Consider the following 17,023-nt stretch of genomic DNA (forward strand, 5'->3'; position numbering starts at 1 on the left):
TTTTTTTTTTTTTTTTTTTCCAGTAAACATCTAGTTTGGAAGAAGTTAATTGGCAGATAACTTGATTTTTTTTTTTTTTTTCCTGATTTCTAAAGCATCTGTACTGCTATGTGCTGTCTCTCAGTCTGGGGCTGGGTGTGCAGTGTCTGTGGCTCATCCTGGCAGCCTGTGCAGTGCGCAGTGCTCAGCCCCTGGCTCCTGCCAAGCTTCCCAATGTGTAATACCCAAAGGCCCCAGGTACAGCATCAGGCTAAGAAATGCTTGACAAAATATTATGTGGGAGGCATGCAGTCGTTAGCCGTGACATGATATGCTTCATAAATACAATTCGTCGTTAGGAAGGAGTAATTATTACTTAATTTGTAGTTGATTCCAGCTAATTTTTGCTGATGGTTTGGGGCAGCTTGGATTCTAAGCTAATTGCAGAGTGTGGGGGACTAAACAAGCTGCTTGGCCAGCTGTGATGTCAGCCTAGGAATGGTAGTATTGCTATCAGGAAAATTTTCTTGCAATTGCTTCCTAATTCCTAGTGGGAATGGCAGTAAATCAATAAGGAATAATGCAGTTGTATAAAAGCAGCCAGACTTCCTTTGGGACATACGGCTGTGCAGTCCTGCACGTCAGTGAGTGGAGATTTTAGAGTCACAAACGAAAGGATCTGGAAGAAATTGTCCATGCTGGAGCAGCAGATGCTGTGGTAGGTTCAGCTGAGTTCTGCCTTCAGCTTTTACTTCTCTCTCTTCTCCAGCCCCCCCAGGAGACCTGCTGTAGATGGCTTTGCCTTCACAAGCTGTTACTTCTCTGAGGGTGGATGCAATTAAGCAATCTATGAGACGTACAAATGTTTGAAGGGCTGCAGAGTGCTTGTGAGCCATGCTTGGGAGCCGTCTGTGATGGGGTTTGGTAGGAGTCACTGAATGCCCAGAGTGTTTTCAACCACCTGGAGTGAAGGAGGGAAACTGTGACTCTAATTGTTGGTAGCTTGAATTAAAACAGGGAAAAGGTCAGGAGGGAATTGAGATTGGAGACCCAAATTAAAATCCAAGTGATTATTATTTTTTTTAAACTTCAATTGCACTGAACTAGATTTTTAGATTGGGTAACGTAAGTTACCCTATAGTCTTGCAGCACAGGTGTTTCTTTGACACTGCAATTTTCAAGTGTTTCAGCACAGTAGCTACGTAAGTAGCTCATAACAACTGACGATGTGAATTCAGCCCTTTACTTTTTGTTTTCCCTGTTCGAGGCTATTGAATGCAAATTTCTCCTATCACACTTGGGTGTCCTTTGCCCTAGGGATGCACTGTTGCTTTCTGGATAGCGGTCAAGAGAGAGGAAACAGGGAGCACAGCTGGAAAACAGGATGTGCCATGTAACATGAGCCTGCAGTGGTTGATACCACATACACAAAGACTCTGGAATAGGGATCAGAGAGATAAAAGGCTTCAGCAGCAGGGATAACACACGCTGCCCATTTCACTGGGCACTGTCATCTCTGCAGGCAGCTACAGGTAGCTGCTGCATGCATGCACTGCTTTCCCAAGTGTGCACATTTCCTTTGTACATTCTGTTAGGGACTGACCTCATGGGTGCTATCAGTATCTGTAATGCCTAGGAAAGTGTGTGTAACATGCATTCAACAAACACTGCTATTTCTTTTTCCTTTTCTCTTGTGTGTTTCTGTTTCTTTCCCCAGCCCATCTTTAATGGTGCTTTTATGAGTGCTGAGTCCTCTGGGGAAATTCCATGCCATGAAGAGGAGAAATGATCTTCGCCTGCAGTTTTCAGGCCCTGGCACCTGTGTAATTCATGGCTGCTTTCTAAACACCACTTTAGCATTTGAACTGATTCAAGTGACTTCCAGTCTTTCTGTCCTCTGCTTCCACTTCATTAGAGCTACCTGTGACAGGTCAGGAAGTGTAAATGAGAAAAGAGACTGATGTAATCTGTGGTGTCTGTAAAGACTTCAAAGATATACCTTGATCATTAATTAAGGCAATAAGGATGTCTCATAAAATTGCAGTTGGGAAGACTAATAATTCACTATTGAATGAAGAAAGGCAAGGTCACTTGTATAATTACCTCTTCTAACATTTATATTCCTGGTACGAAATGCTCCTACTCACACAAAAGTCGAGGTGACAGCTGTGGAAATATTCAGGACTGGGAGACGTAACTTTGACAGCCTAAGCTTTGAGGTCATAATAAAGGAAAGCATAGTTGTCTTTTCTGTTCATTTGTTCTGCTTTATTTTCCTAGTGTGAGCACTTCAAATAGTCAGAGCTAACTTAGAGCACATGGATGCCTAAGGAAGGGTGATGGGCAAAATGGAAGAAGAACAAAGATGAATGCTATGGACGTAGGGTTCAGTATTGCTGTGCTGTCTTTTAGCTGTGGATATTTATATTGAAATTAATAGTGCAATTTCTATTCACTTTCTCCTAATTGTCTGATGTAGTATCCGGGGATTCTAATCCCTTTTATGTTTTAAGAATGTAATAAAGATATTGTAAATGGTTTCAGCAATGAAATCAGAAAGGTAGTCAGCTGCTTGAGAAATCAGAAGTATTCAGCTAACATCACTGGAGGATGGAAGGAAAAAAGAGGGTGGAAGGTATTTGGGGAGGTCAAGGCTATGCTGCCTTGCTGACACAGCTGGTGATAGTTGTGCTGATCTGGGGCGTGAGTGGGGTGATGTGACCATCTTTCTGCTAAGGCATCATGTACATTAAGGAAATGCTTTCTTTGCTGGATTTGCTCATAGATTTACAGAGATTCTGTGGTTTAAGACAAAAGCCCAACTTGAAATAAGAATGACTGAAATATCTCAGAATTCTGGAAACAGTAAAAAATTTTCTGAAGATTATTTGTGGTCCTGCAAATGCATCAGTGTGGAGTGGATCTATTCTGTGGGGGGGGGGTGAAGATATTGTGACATCCTGATTTTAACAAGTGACTTGCCCTGTCAGTTTGATGCTGAGGATGTAAGGTGTTGTGACCAGGCAGAGGTAAAGCTATTGCCTTGGGGCAAATATGTGATGGATGCTGAAGAGGCAAGCCCTCAGCCTGGCCTCTCATCCTCTGCTGAAATCTTTTGAGGAAGCAGAACTCAGGGAGCTCAGCTGGTGCTGTTGGGCCTCTCCTTGCCTCGCTAGAGGGCTCTTGGGTGGCACAGAGCCCCAGGAGACTCCAAGAGCTTTGCTCTTTTCCCAAGAGTTCTACAAAGTTTTGGTGTCTCTGAGTATAACAACGTGGTGTGTGTCTGTGTTTGCATCAGTGCTGGGAGGCAGCTGCCCAGCCTGTTGCTGTGGCCATGCTGTGTTTGCGTTGCCCCGTGTCACATTGCTGCAGTTTGCCTTCTCCAAGCCCTGGCGGCCCACTTGGCGTGCTGATGTGATAACCTGCTGAGTGCAAGGTGTGTTTGCTTTGCTTTTTGCCTTCTCTGTTTGTTTATGTGAATCATTGTTACTGTGAATCAGCCCTGCTAGAGAAGTAAAACAAATGTTTATTCACAATCTCCCCGGGTAGTTGGCAGTATCCTAATCTGCTTTAACAGCAGGCTCGCGTAATATAACAACTAAACAGTGTAGCCTTCTGAGTTTCCACTGCCTTGTGTTTTCCTTCATTTTCCCCACTTTGGCACCCAAAATACACGCAAGCCTATTGGAACATCTCCTCTTTTGCTGAGGGATGTGCAGCCCCAGATCCACAGCTGTGCATGTATAGAAGGATGATAGCACATGGGAACTCAGAGCTGTTTTGCAGAATATTCATTGCAGGAATAAAGCCCACTTGCAAGACTGATGCTGTCTTAAAGCTCCTAAGCTGTAAAACCTATTCTGTTTTACTGGAGGGATCACAACTCAGGTTTAAGCTAGTGAAGGCTGTGGACTTTTGTTGGCCTTTTTGTTCATTTTTGAGGTTCTTAAGCAGGTGGCCTGTCTGAGTTCACCAGAGAAGAGGTGAGAGGGCAGTGCATTTATGGTAGATATGAAAGTGAGTAAACTCTCCCCATCAGCTAACCAGACCAAATCAAACAGTGTCCCAGTAGGAATCAGATAAACTTAAGTCTATAGACTTACAGCATCAGCTACAGCATAGTGATGTGATTTGTTAGCGTCAAACATTCCAGCCCAAATCAACAAGTGCTTTGGCTATCTAAGAATTACTGGTTTGGGAACCAGTTTTTCATTCACCTGTGATGATTTGCATGTTCGTACACTAGTGCAATGCAGGAAAACCTTGATTGTGCCAGCTGATAACTGCTATCATGTTGCACTTCAGCCTGGCAGCCGGATAAGGTAACAAAGCATTCAGGGACTTGGCATGTTTCGAAGCCTGCCTTTTGATACAGAGTGCAATTTTGTAACTCTCCAACTCTCTTTTTGCTGTTGAGTACTACTCTGTAGATCACAGAGATAGGAGGAAACTTGTGACCTAGACTAACAACTGTTTTTCCTGTTATTTGCAAAAGCAAGTCAACACCTGCTACCTAAGTATAATTACGTACAGCAGAGACTGCTGGGTTAATTCAGCTTAATGGTCTGTGCCTGATACAGCTTTTCCTGGTTGCAGAATTGGAAGAGTTTCTTTGTGCCCCCCTTGTTCCTCTTTGCCTTTAGTGCTGAGCCTCAGAAATGATAACATGCGGAGTCCTAAGCCAATGTTCAGCGTTATGTCAGAATCAGTAGCAGCCTCTTATATGCCATTAAAGGCAACCTTTTACAAGAGCACCATCTTAAACGTCTATAGGCTGATTCCAGCAACTGAATGAAAGTGCAGTGCTTTTTTTTGTTTGTATAAAGCACAAGTTGCAGAACAAAACACAAAGAAAATAACTACTAAAATACCAAGGGTATTATGTTCTTTATTGTCCCCAGGTATATGAGAAGTGACTTACAGAACTGCACAGTCTGTAATTACCATGTACCATGTCATTTAGAGTATTTATCCTTTAGAACAGCCTAATCAAGGCATCAGTAGCAACGGTATCATCGTACATGAGAAACGATGTGTATTTCACTTCCGTCAGCTAACAGAGCAACTTACCCAACATTTATGTTGTCGTCTTTGGCTGAGAAATTTAATGGGGCTGTCTTATTTGTTCAACTTTAATGAGCAATGGAATTGCTGACTTGTATTTAAGTTACACTGCAGTTGTATCAAAACAAGACCATTTGGCTTTGTGCATCTTTCCTGTAGATGAACGTCTCCATTCTGTGATGGCAGAATTTCCATCAGAGAAGGCTGTAGGCTCCTCTTACCCAGTGAGTGTTGAGATTCATGTTCCTCTGCATATCTCTTCCCTACATGGTAGCTGTTTTGTGTCTATGCTTATGGATTTGCTGATATTTTGGGTCGCTTACTGTGTAGCTTATGTTTTGATATTTGGCTTTGTGTGCCAAATATGGTGGAAATTTAAATATGCAGTGACAGTGATATATTATTTAAGAGAAGGAAATGGTTAACTAACATACCATAAGGGTTTTCAATCATTTAAATTACAGCATAGCCTGTATCCATGAACTGTAAACTAAGTGGATTTATATAAGACTATAATGGCTTCAGAGGATCTGTGAAGTGAATAATCTGCATTTTACAAGTTGCACTGCTGTGGTCTATTATGTCAATCCTCATTCACTTGTGGCACTTGTTTTTGAGCAAGTACTGTTATTTGCATCTTCACCTTGTCATTATGTTTTCTTCATTGCAAAAAATGCAGAGTATATTATAACAGTATTTAATTTTTGAAGTATGATGGAATGAAGTGTCCCTTAGAAGGATAGTTTTGATATCATCATTTGAAAAGACCTAACAGCAATGGAGAAACTCCTGCTGTAGGTCATGAGAATGGGTAGAGAATAGCAGCACTCCAGTCTGACAAGACATTTAACTTGTATTGGGATTATTTTAGTAAAAGAATCAGGCTCATCCTATCACGAGGGACAAGCACTTCTATTTTTTCACATTCACTTACTACAGAACAACAGCAGCAACAACAAAAACAGCTGCTAAATAAAAGCAGATGAATATAAATAATTATCCACAAAGATCATGAAATTGCAATTCCTTGAGTGAAACTTCATTGCAGAATGAGCTTCTTGTGGGTCTAAGGTGTTTTTTCTAGGTTTGTTTTTAGGTGTGAATGCTAGAGAAGCTGGTGGTGGCCAGTGTTCTATGGAGTGCCAGGGCACAGGTCTTCCTGGTGGCACCGTTACACAGCTTTTTAATGGGTTGATATTGAGTGAGACTAAGAGACAACATAGAAAGGTCTGAAGAAAACATCATTGTCACTTTGTTTTAAGATTTTAGCTTGAAAGAGTAGCATCTTATTGACAGAAGGTACACTGGACAGTGTGCAATTGCAAAGATCCATTTAAAAATATATATCCTAAGCCTCACTGACCATACTGTCTGAGATCATTGAAAAAGAGTAATTCTGGCTAGTTCATGTCACAATCTGATTCGAAATACCTTGAAGGAGCTGGTTTTTCAGAAGGGTTTTAATACCTTAATGTACTTTATACCTTAAGTACCTTCAGTACCTTACACCTTAAATATAAGCCTTTAAGGCTTAGACTTGAGAGTCTCAGCTTGGACATAGAAAATGAAAATTCAGCTTCACCATTGATTTTGAAGATTTTTTTATGCATATGCTTTTCTTCTCCTATGCATGAGATTGTAGTTCAATTATTATGAATTTTTAGTGAGAAGTAATAAAGCTAATAAAATAGAAAAGTAGATATTCCCATTTGAAGTCTGTTCAGTTGCCTCCGGTAACTGTACTCAGCAAAGGCACATTTCAGCTCACACTTGGATGGATTTCTGTTCTGTGTCAGAACTTTGTCATTTTGTGGAGTTGTTTCATTGTGCTGTCCCACGTCTGGGGCCTGTCTGCTGGGCTGTCCTTAGCTGGAGCCTCATTTCCTTACTTACTGCATAGCAAAATATCTGTCTGCTGGACAGCCCCTTCTTAGCAATGCGGTATTGTTAAGAGCTCTCCTTTTAATTTCATTTAAACCCTTTTATAGCTTTAAAATTCTAATGCTGCAAGGCACCTGCAGTTGCCATTTTTCTCATTTCGAATTCCTTCAGCAGAAAAGTCTGCCTTGGTAAATGATATGTCAGTTTCCATGGTGCTCCTTATTGCAAGTAGCTGCTCTTTTCATCACCGAACGGCGCAATTTCCATTCATGCCGAAATATCAATGGTAACATACGGCAGCAAATTGTTCCTTCATGATCTTTGGCATTGTGGAAACTCTCCTGCTCAAAATTAAATGTCAGGGAATTCAACAAGTATGAAAAATCCGATTCCTTTCAGAGACACGCATGGAGACATAAGCTCCTCCCTCCACCCCTCTGTGCTCCTCAGCGTTTGTCTTCTGTTGCTCCCATAAGGCGTCATTAATATGCTAATGGCAATGCTTCATTAGAAGTTCAGATGCTGGATGAGGGACAGCGTTCCCTCCTGTACCCACACCAGGAGCTGGGCGAGGTGCTTGGTATGCAGGCTGCTTGTCACGGGCTCTGAACCCCCGTGGTTCATTTCCAGAATGATAGCAAACACACCAGCCCTTTCCCTTGCATTACTCACGTTGTCGCTTTGCCATTTACTGTACCATAAATCAGAAGCATATGTCCTCAGTATAGACAATGGAAATGCATACAGAGCAAGGCAGTGCTCTGCTTTCACCCCAGCCCCGTTACCTGCAATTGCTTGGGCACCTGTGGGAGTATGGGAAGGGTGCTGTGACAGGTGTTTTTAGTGGGAATCCAGTTGCAAGCACCATAATCTCTTTCCTGGCATTGACATTATTGTTACTTGGTAGCTACTCCCTGCTGGCTTAGCTTTCTGAGCTATGGGGCCTGGTCATCTCATTTCCCATCTCAAGTGCCTTGTTTGCACTGCTAAATCCCACTCCAGCTACTGCCAGCTCTGCCTGCTGCTCTCAGTGCTTTATGGGAAATGGTTCTGTAGGATTGTAGCTCTGCAGGCTGGGAAATGTGCAGGGAGCTTCAGGAGATGCCTTCTTTCCTGCTAGAAGTGATTCTGCCTGCGGAAAGTCGACCCCATTCATAAATCAGATGCTCAGTGATTTAATAGTTTCAGACTTCCAGGACAACCTCCTGTAATAGATAAAACTACTTTTAATAGGCAATTATCTCTTGACACCCTTCTTATTACATTTATTTTAAGTCTGGCAGTGAGATATGTTTCTGTGTTGAAGACTTAAGAGGAAGTTAGAGCTGAGATCCTGTGCTAGATAATGCAGCTTGGAGGGAGAGCCTGGAAGTGCTGCTCTGCTCCCCTCCCCTTCATTTCCATATGCGATGGAAATGATAGTCCCAGTTGGTGTTTTATTTTTAGCATCTCATGTCAGTTTGGTGGTTATAGCTCCCTTGCCTTCAAGCAAGCACTGTGATTTACTACTGCTTCTCATCATAACCTCCGTGACTGGCAGGGCTGTAAGCACTGCCAGCAAATAGGCCTCAGAAGAAAATACAAAGCTGGAGTGTGTGAAAGAGCAGAGGTGCTCCCTTCATCTCCTGGCTGAATGTGAGCTAAGCAATACAAATAAAATCTGAGTTTTTGAGCCTCAAGTGGAAAAGGTTCCAAGCTTCCTAGAGTACATGAAAGTTTCCTACCAGTGAAATAAACAGAGTATGTCAAAATACTGACACTTGATAGGGCACAAGGAAGTCATTTATCAAAATTGTGATTGAGAGCCCAGTAGTGACAATACGTTTGTATTTGAATTCTCTGAGTCTAGATTTTTCTTTAAAAGACAAGCTTTTGTGGAAGAGTGGCAGACTGTTTTAATTATGGGTCCAACCTAAGGCACGCTTTTCTTGCCATACCCTGCATTATTGACGCTGTCTCTAAAGGTGGGCAACCACCATCCATGAAAGGTCTGAGGATCATCACTCATTTTGGGCTGTGAAATGCTGAGCACAGATTCCTAGAGATCCTGCTCAGCTGCTCCCAGGTTTTTAGGCACCTGACTTTCCTCCAATGCTGAGCTCCCAGGGGTAAGCCTGGCCCATGCAGGGATGAGCAGGACTGACTGTTACAAGGAGAAAGAAAAGCTAGCTCAGATCCTTTGGACCTGTAGGTCCTCCAGAAGGATGTGATTTATGGTCAAGTTACAGTGCAAAATAAAAGCCAGGTCTGTTTATTTATGCATCTCTCGGAAATGGTCATAAACTTTGTACAGTAAGATTGCAAAGGGAGCAATCTAGAGACACTACATACTGACACTCAAGGGATATATGGAGATGGTTTATCAAAGAGCTGAGTGAGAAGTCACAGGAGGATGATTTATATCTTAGGTTTCAAGTCTATTTTATTTCTTTTTTAGATATGTATATCTTAAAACTTAGGCTCTGTTTTACTTGCATTCCCTGTCATGTTAGCAGCTCTGTTTTCCTCTTCTTGTGCTTATTTCTCGGTTAAGAATACTTAATGCTCAGTGTAAAGGAAATGTGTATAGCAAAACAGAGCCAGTGTACCTTATATTTAGTGTTATAATCTCAAAAGTCCTGTGTGGATTTTGCTGTCATCCTTAATACCTGCAGTGGTTTTCCTTGGAACAAATGGGAGCTATCCACTCCATGGGAAATGACTCAAGATCCTGCTTGAATGTCCAATGTCTCCTTAGCTATCAGTCCAAGTTTCAGATGAATCAATTCTGCTCTTCAAAGGAAGTAATTTTGTAAAAGACATTGGTTTAGCAAGTTAGGACTTGGGCCTGAATGTAAACAATTTCTGCACTCTGGTGAGATTTGGCTCACCATAGCCTGAGTGAGTGTGTGATATGACTGCAGCCAAGTTCAAATCTCTGTTAAAAGAGGACAGAGCACACTGCTAGTGTAACAATTAGCCTTAGGCTCTCCAGGGCTGTCACCATGTTGGCTGGAATAAGATGTTATGGAGAACAGTGCTCTTCTGTGCAGTTGGTACTTTTCTAGGTCTTAAGTTTTAGTCAAGAGAGTATTTATGCTAATTCCCATTTTAGGAATCCCTGCTGGAAGGGCTACTGAAAACATCTGAGAAGTTAATAAAATCCCCTGCCCTTCCCTGCACACTTACATCACAGTTTGACCCCTCAAAGTCAGTTGGCCATAGAAGCCCCCTTTTATGAACTGTAACCAATTATAATCCAAACCTGTGAAGTCAAACACCAGGAAGAAAGCAAGTAATTAGACACAGCAGTAACCCTTTTCTTCTCTTGCAAGGTGATGGAAAGTGAGATGGGCTTTAAATGGAGACTTGATTCTTCACTCTATTATCCCGATGTCGTGCTGCTGCATCTCTGCAGATGTCAGAGGTACAGAACCAGGGCATCAGAACGGAGATGGAAGCCCTTCGGCTGGCACCCCAGCAACAGAAAAGAGAGTGCTGCTAATAGCCAGTCTCTCCTTTTTCATTTCTCCCCTGGAAAATTGCAATCAAAAGAAGATAAAGAGAAGCCACATAATTTAATAGTGGCTGCACTGCAAGCCCACTGACAGCAGTTCCAGTCTGGAACATAAGGCTGGGGAGCAGTGAAGGGAGAGATGCAGGATTTGATGAGGAGAATGCTTGGTGCAATAAACCAAGCATAAAAAATAATAAAAGTTAGTTTCTAAAACCAGTCATTGCTGAGAACCATGTAAGCCTTTACATGGACTCAAGATGTGCTGTGATGATCCCATACTTTCTGCCTCTGTATTCTTGCCTTTGATTCTGTCCTGGGAGGTGGCCTCTATTTATGTTCTGCATCTTCCTTTTACTCCATTTCTTGTAACTGATGGGTGTAAGGTTGTAATTTTCCTCACACAATGTGTTGAGAACCATTTGATCCCTTCAGTGTGACGGGATGTCTTGTAGGCACTGCTTTTAACATGAAAAGGCAAGTAAGCGTGTGCCAGATCCTACTGCTGCATTGCCCAGGATTCAGGGTTGCCATTGTTCACAGTCACCTGGGAATGCTTGGAGATGCAGGTTAGTGCTGGTACACAGTATTTACTAAGTTTGTATGCTTGCTTCTCTTGCAGTGAAGTCCTGGGAACATTACATTACCAGGGTTCTCTTTGCTGCCTTCTGTACCATATGCGGTTATTTTTTTTTCCAGTATCGAGATGTACTTGTGACTTATTCCGCCAAGCTTTGGCCCTATGGACTGTGCGATGGATGATTAGATTTTAGGAGTGCCAAAATCTGGAAGCAGTTCATTTGGAAAATTGCTTAACAGATTGCAAATGGTGAATAAATTATTGCACAAGGGAACTTTTGAGAAGGATCTTGAAATTCCCGTGGTTGTAAATTTCTGACTAAAGAAATGCGGAGTATATAGGATCATGCTCGTGAAAATCAAATCCTCTCTTGGAATCCATGAGAAAGAATTAGCACTTCTCCACTCTTCTTCTTTTAAATTTAAATACAACAAAAATTCACAATTATCACAATGCAGTAAAGATGTGATTGATCAAATCTAACTTTACCAGCAATTATTTCATTTGTCTAGACCCTCTTACTTATGTTTCTTGACAGGGTCCCATCAATGCAGTTTTGTTTTTCTAGGGCAGCCGCTTCAAACCAAGCATTTGTAAAACTCAGATTTAAAGTGCATGCAGGGGAATGATTTTGTCATGGCCTCTAAACAGCACAGGATGTGGTGACAATGTATTTGGTACTTGTGACCTCAGCTGAATCTGTGGGGCATATTTTGGCGGTGTGCTTGTCGTTTCATAGAAAGATCAGTCTGCAGTGGTCACAGCTCTTAGCACTTACTGTTTGTTGTTATAAAATTTGTCATTAAGTTGAGCTATGAGCTGTAAACTTCTGGGAATGTTCCTTAGCTGATTTATTGACATTGTTCTTCTTATCCCCAGGTTCTCACTTTCGATTTCTTTTTTTTTTTTTTCCCCCGCACCTTTTCTTTTCTTTCTTTTTTTTTTTCCTTCTTACTCAATCTTCTCTGTGCATTTCACTCGAAAATATGTGTGTGAGGTGGTGCGGTGTCAGAGCAGATTATCAGAAGATCTATGGTTCTGCAACACCTGGGGTCAAACCCAAACCGCAGTGGATATCCTGATTGACTGAACCTGTGCCCCGGCTCTGGGACCCTTTCAGACTTGAGAAGGATAGAATTTATTTCCAGGCCATAGAGCAGAGCTCAGCAGTACACAGCAATGCATTTCAGCCCCACACAGTCACAGGTGGGACTGGCTGTTATTGCTAATGCTAGATTTCTTTGTGGTGGTGGACACCTCTGTGACTTTTGTTCTGGAGAGCAAAAGATAGATGCGACCTGTGCTTAAGCTATCATGATCCTTCATCACAATTACTTTGTATACAGGGTAGGAAGGGAAGATTTGCTTTGAACAGTAGCTAAGGGTGGTGAATCTGAAAATGCGTAGAGATTCAATTCAGTTTTAATTACCATTTAAAAACTTCCATCGCTGTCCAAATCTCATCTGATTTGAAAAAATACTATTAGCGATATTGTCAATATTTTCCTAGCTCAGGTCTCCCCAGAATTCCTTCCTTTTGATACTGATTTTCTTTGAAGTATCAGAGAAGCAGCCTACCTGAATGCTATCTTGGTGGTAATGCACAGTCCTGTTCCAAGGCATCCACACTAAGAGTTCTACTCAGAAAAACAGCTACTTTGAGAATGATTTCTCTTGATTTTGAAATGCATTGAGATTTTACTCTGAGATGAAATGCAAAAGGAAAATGCTGCCCTGAAGTAACCAGTGACAACTTCAGTGCAAGTTCAAGTCCTGGGTCAGCTTTATACAAAACAAATACGTCAGTCTTCCATGTCTGAGCATAATACTGTGGTTTTTAAGCCATAGGCCATCCTGAGGTCTGTCTGGGTTGGACAAGAATTTGTCTTGGCTCTAAGATTTTTTTTCCAAAGAAATGTCATACTGAAATGTTTAGGTTTCCTGTCAAAAGTTTTAGCTTCAATGAATGAAAAACTTCATTCAAAAGTGAGAAATACTTTCTTCCTTGAATTTTCTGACTTGCTTTACTCCAAAACTGTTGTCTAGCCATATGGCAGTTATGAATTCACAATGTATCAGAAACGTGACTTACTGGCTTGCTAACACCTTGTGTTGCATTTGGTTCATAGGACAAAGAACTGAAAAGGTGAAATCTGTGTTGTTAGAGATAATTTAATGGAGAATAGACTTGGGTCTTGTTTTTCCTGATTTGGGAAGAATGCCTAGGAGAGCAGAAAAAATACTAGAAAACTGATAAAGTGATTTTCTAATGGCATTACAGTTTTTACCCCAGTGTAGTGCCTGTAGTTGATAGCAGTGAATTTGATGATACCCTGCTGCAGATTAGGAACTGACTCTTGAATAGGAAGGATAGGAAAAGGATATCAAAGTTCTCACTTGGCAGCACTGCAGAGGGTTTGCACTTCTCTCTGTGTCTTCAGATGAATCAAGAACCAAGTATAAATCTGAAGTGTCACTGAGAAGCAAGCCATGCTATATGCCTCACCCCTAAAATCCTGCACATGGCCTTTAATTTTCCTGAAATCTTTCATGGGGGGCAGCTGCCAAACAGCCCCAGGCCAGCTGTGTGCAAATGTGCTGCATCCCTCCCAGAGGCACTCCTGCTGAGGGGCAAATGGAGCCACAACCTGAGCGTGCTTTGCTCAGAAACTTGCAAGCTGCAACACTCCTTGTGCTGCTCCAGGTGTGAGCTGGGATCTCTGAGCTTCTTAATGAGCTGACTACTTCAGGCTTGTTTTGTTATTTTGCTTTACTTTGTCCTCTTTTTTAATTGTGGATTTTTTGTTGCTGTGGTTACTATCAGCATGTGGTAGTGCTCCTCAGCATTGGGAGGCAGGACTGTGCTGGGAATGTTCACATTTGGCAGCAAGTGGCTTTTTTGCATTTAGTTTTGAACTGCCATTTTATTTTAGAGGAAATAAGGCTGGGATTTAAGACAGAAGAAAGTATGGCAATTAGATTTTGGGAATGGCTAGAATGGACAAAGATAGTTTCTTCATTTTGACACAGTGAGCTTCAGTAATTCAAACGGTATTTGTGAAAATAGTGCAAGTTTGCTGGTTTTGGTTAGAAGCACTTTCTAAAGCTGGAGTGAGTGCTGACTTATTCAACAGCACCATGGTTGAAGCATTTGTCTGTGGTGCAAAAGATATCACTAAAATGTCTTTTTTGAGAGGGCTTCAAACCATGTATTCCTATCTTGAATCAGGTACTAAGCAGATTTAATTTATACTATGATGGAGTTAGAAACATAACCAAGCTGGCTGCAGAATATCTGGCAACTGAGCTATAAAAACTTTGCACAGCTGTGTTATGAACACACAGTTCTGCATTACTTCTTGAGTTGGTAACTCGGTGTTTTTTTTGGCAATAAAGCACTTCTATTCTGGTCTGCCTGCTTGCTATAGCCCTTGTATTCTGTTTTTGCCATGGCCTACTCCATCATTAATAAGCATATGTTATAAACTGATTCCTTCCAACTTCTTTACCTGAGAGCATGGGCCTGAGATGGCACTGATATCATGTCTGCCCAGATTTGATACTGCAGTACAGCGTGATCTTGTGTATCTGGGTTAGCTACAGGGGGTTTGCACAATGATTGCTAAGGTAGGCATGATGTGCAACTATGATGCTACCCCGCTTTATTTATATATTCAGTTTAGAGCTTCTTTTCCAGCTTTATTCAGGCATACTAATGGCAAAGGTTTCTCTGAGAAGTAAGGACTAGGAGTGAAGAGGATCGTTCTATTTTGACCCTGCTGTGTTTCTTTAGGGAAAAAATATGTGAAAATAATGCATCTTAGTATTGGCTTTCCAACTGCCTTCTCCTTTAGGTGAATACACTAGTCCTTTTGCACTGTACTTGTGGTCTCTTCTGGTACACCACAATTCCCACTTTTTTCTCTTCCTACTTCTATCTGGTCAGGTGACCTTCACAGCAAAGTTTGCTAGTTGTACCAGCCCTAACACCTCTTCTACCTGTTGGAATAGGTAGCCAAAGAGAACCAGCTGTGAGGCAGCAGCTCTCAGCTCAGCTCTGGGGAACTGCGTGAACTGGGTCTTTCAAACTGCACCCCGTGGCCTTGGAATCAAAAAACCTGGCATTGGTTTCTGATCTGAATCCCTTATTGGTTTCATGTAGATATCATCTCAGCCTAGTGATGGCATTAAGTGGAAAGAAACTTGAGTATGCTTGAAACATCTAGTTTGTCCTCCTAACCTGATCATGTGCCTACAGTGTGCTTTGGATCAATTCAGTGTACCTTGCTCATGCCTCTATTTTTCTTCTTCAAAACAGAAATAATTCTGCTTTTCTATTTTGCTGAATGGGAGGATGTACTCTGTACCAGTTTGAATTTATTATTTGTGTTACTGGTTGGTTGGTTGTTTTTTTTTTTGCTGAAATGTCAGAGGTTTTCTACTGATCAGTACCAACAGTGTGGAATGGCACAGATTTGCACTGTTCCTATTTCTGTACATCACTCTACTCTCACGTATCCCTGAAAAAATGATGGGGAGAACAGATGTGTGTGAGGGGTGCAAGGGAAGAACTAAATGGAGAGGTGAGGACAGATGTGCTAGATGTCTTGGCATGCAGGGGAAGGTATGAAACCACCCCCAAGTGTGTTGCCAGGTTTGGAAAGCAATGCCCACCTTGAGCACCTGTTGGAAATGGCACTGCAATTGCCCTCCTGACAGGCAAAGTGCTGGGTCACTCTGTCCATGTCATCCATGCTATAGCTGGTTCCAGCATTAAGACTTGCTGCTTTACTATTGGGCTCAGTCTGAAACAAAAATGTGCCATGCGTCTTGTATGGGAGATATGGAACCATGACCTTTTGGGGTCCCCAAAGGATTCCTCCCTCACAAAGGTGTCCCACCTCTTTGTTATGAAACTATTTACTTTGTCTAGATGGTTTTGTTTAGATGTGTTATTTTCACTGGTAGTTTCTAATTATGGTATTGCAGGATCACCAAAAATGCACTCACCATCATTAGCGGCTGCTTCTTATGATTTTTTTTTTGTTTCATGTTCAGGAGATAGCAACAGATTGCAAAATAATGAGCTACCTTATGTATTTCAGAAACATACCCCTCGCAATATGCATTTCAATGATTATCGTCACAGTTGGCTATGTGTTAACAAACGTGGCTTATTTCACTACAATCAGTGCTGGGGAATTGCTGCTTTCAAAAGCTGTAGCAGTGGTAAGTTACAGAAGAAAAATACAAAGCTGTATCTCTGCTGCAGTTGTGTTTGTCCATATATTCTTATTTCCAAGGGGAAAAAGGTTGGGTAGGACACATATCCAATCATGCTTTGTATGGTTCCTCTGTTACACAACAGAGTAGCAACCAGGCAAACTTTGATTTTTGTCTGTTGAGTGGGATTGCATTTAAGGTCATAGCATATGTAATAGTAACGTTAGACCATATCTATTTACTTGATGTAACTAAGTCAATAGGACTTGAATTGTCCAGTATGTACTTAACTCTAAAATTTTTTAGTAAATCATGGGCTGAACCCCTGGGAAGCAGAAAATACAGATACTTGAGAAAGTGGGGGGTCTAGCCTATTTAGTGTAGCAGGAAGCAGTAACGCTGTCTCTGCACATCATGTACTGTGGGTACTTAGTAAGGGGGGGGGGGTGCTGTGAACACTGGAGCTTATTTGGAAAGGAGCTGCAAGGTACCTGGCTTGGAAATACTGCTGTGATTGGTCTTGCTGAATTGTGGTGATGACACTGATTTTTATATCTGATATCAGACTTGCAATGAGGAAATAAAAATTTCCATTTACTTTGCAGTAGTGACACAGCCTGTGACTTTTTCAATTGATGTGTCATTTAAAAAATGGCCAATTCAGTAGCTCCTGGGAGATTCAGAAAAAAAAAAAAAAACAACAAACATTTTGCAGATCTCTAGAAAATTGTGCAAGTCTCCTGTGGTGCTCCAAACACCAAGTAAGGCTCTTTCAGTGACCTTGAACAACAAAGTGTGACTAG

The 17,023-nt window shown here is 41.6% G+C and overlaps 1 protein-coding gene across 2 annotated transcripts in view; it reads left to right on the forward strand.

The window, feature by feature from the left end:
* The window catches only part of SLC7A11 (solute carrier family 7 member 11), a 58,734-nt gene that overhangs the window by 28,553 nt on the left and 13,158 nt on the right, over positions 1-17,023 (forward strand). For both annotated transcript variants that reach the window (XM_090138661.1, XM_090138660.1), the window contains one exon: positions 16,103-16,226. In XM_090138661.1, the coding sequence (XP_089994787.1) occupies positions 16,103-16,226 (124 nt within the window). The remainder of the gene's footprint in view (positions 1-16,102; positions 16,227-17,023) is intronic.

Source organism: Phasianus colchicus, chromosome 4, assembly GCF_987193195.1.
Source record: "Phasianus colchicus chromosome 4, bPhaCol1.hap1.1, whole genome shotgun sequence".
Taxonomy (NCBI): Eukaryota; Metazoa; Chordata; class Aves; order Galliformes; family Phasianidae; genus Phasianus; species Phasianus colchicus.